This window comes from Trypanosoma theileri (genome assembly GCF_002087225.1).
Source record: "Trypanosoma theileri isolate Edinburgh chromosome Unknown TM35_Tth_73_V1, whole genome shotgun sequence".
Taxonomy (NCBI): Eukaryota; Euglenozoa; class Kinetoplastea; order Trypanosomatida; family Trypanosomatidae; genus Trypanosoma; species Trypanosoma theileri.
The window spans coordinates 13,932-14,223 of NW_021639915.1; the positions used below are offsets into that span (position 1 = coordinate 13,932).

General features: G+C 48.3%; 1 protein-coding gene across 1 annotated transcript; it reads right to left on the minus strand.

Moving 5' to 3' along the window:
* Positions 1–2: 2 nt before the first annotated feature.
* On the minus strand, positions 3–233 carry TM35_000731020 (uncharacterized protein; the record flags this gene model as incomplete). Its single annotated transcript, XM_029031246.1, has 1 exon — positions 3–233. A coding segment is annotated over one exon (231 nt), but the record flags the coding sequence as incomplete, so codon positions are not given.
* Between the last annotated feature and the right edge of the window lie 59 nt (positions 234–292).

Genomic DNA, 292 nt, shown 5'->3' on the forward strand with positions numbered 1-292 from the left:
AGGCGTGTGAGTCGCTCAATCTCACGCAACATTGCATCTCGACACCGCTGCTCTTTCATACTCAGTAGCAACGGTTCCGGTTGTTGTTGTTGTTGTTGATTCTGTTGTTGGTGTAGATGTGGGTCACTGCCAGTGTATGCACATCCTTTGAAGTGTGACTGCACACACCATTCCCATTCACAGTCCTCACTTCTTGTGGCTAATTCCATAGCGTAAAGAGACTGTCGGGCCATAGACTCTTCCTCCTCTAGGGCATTCTGCAGTATGTCTCTCCATTTATCCTTCTCTTCCC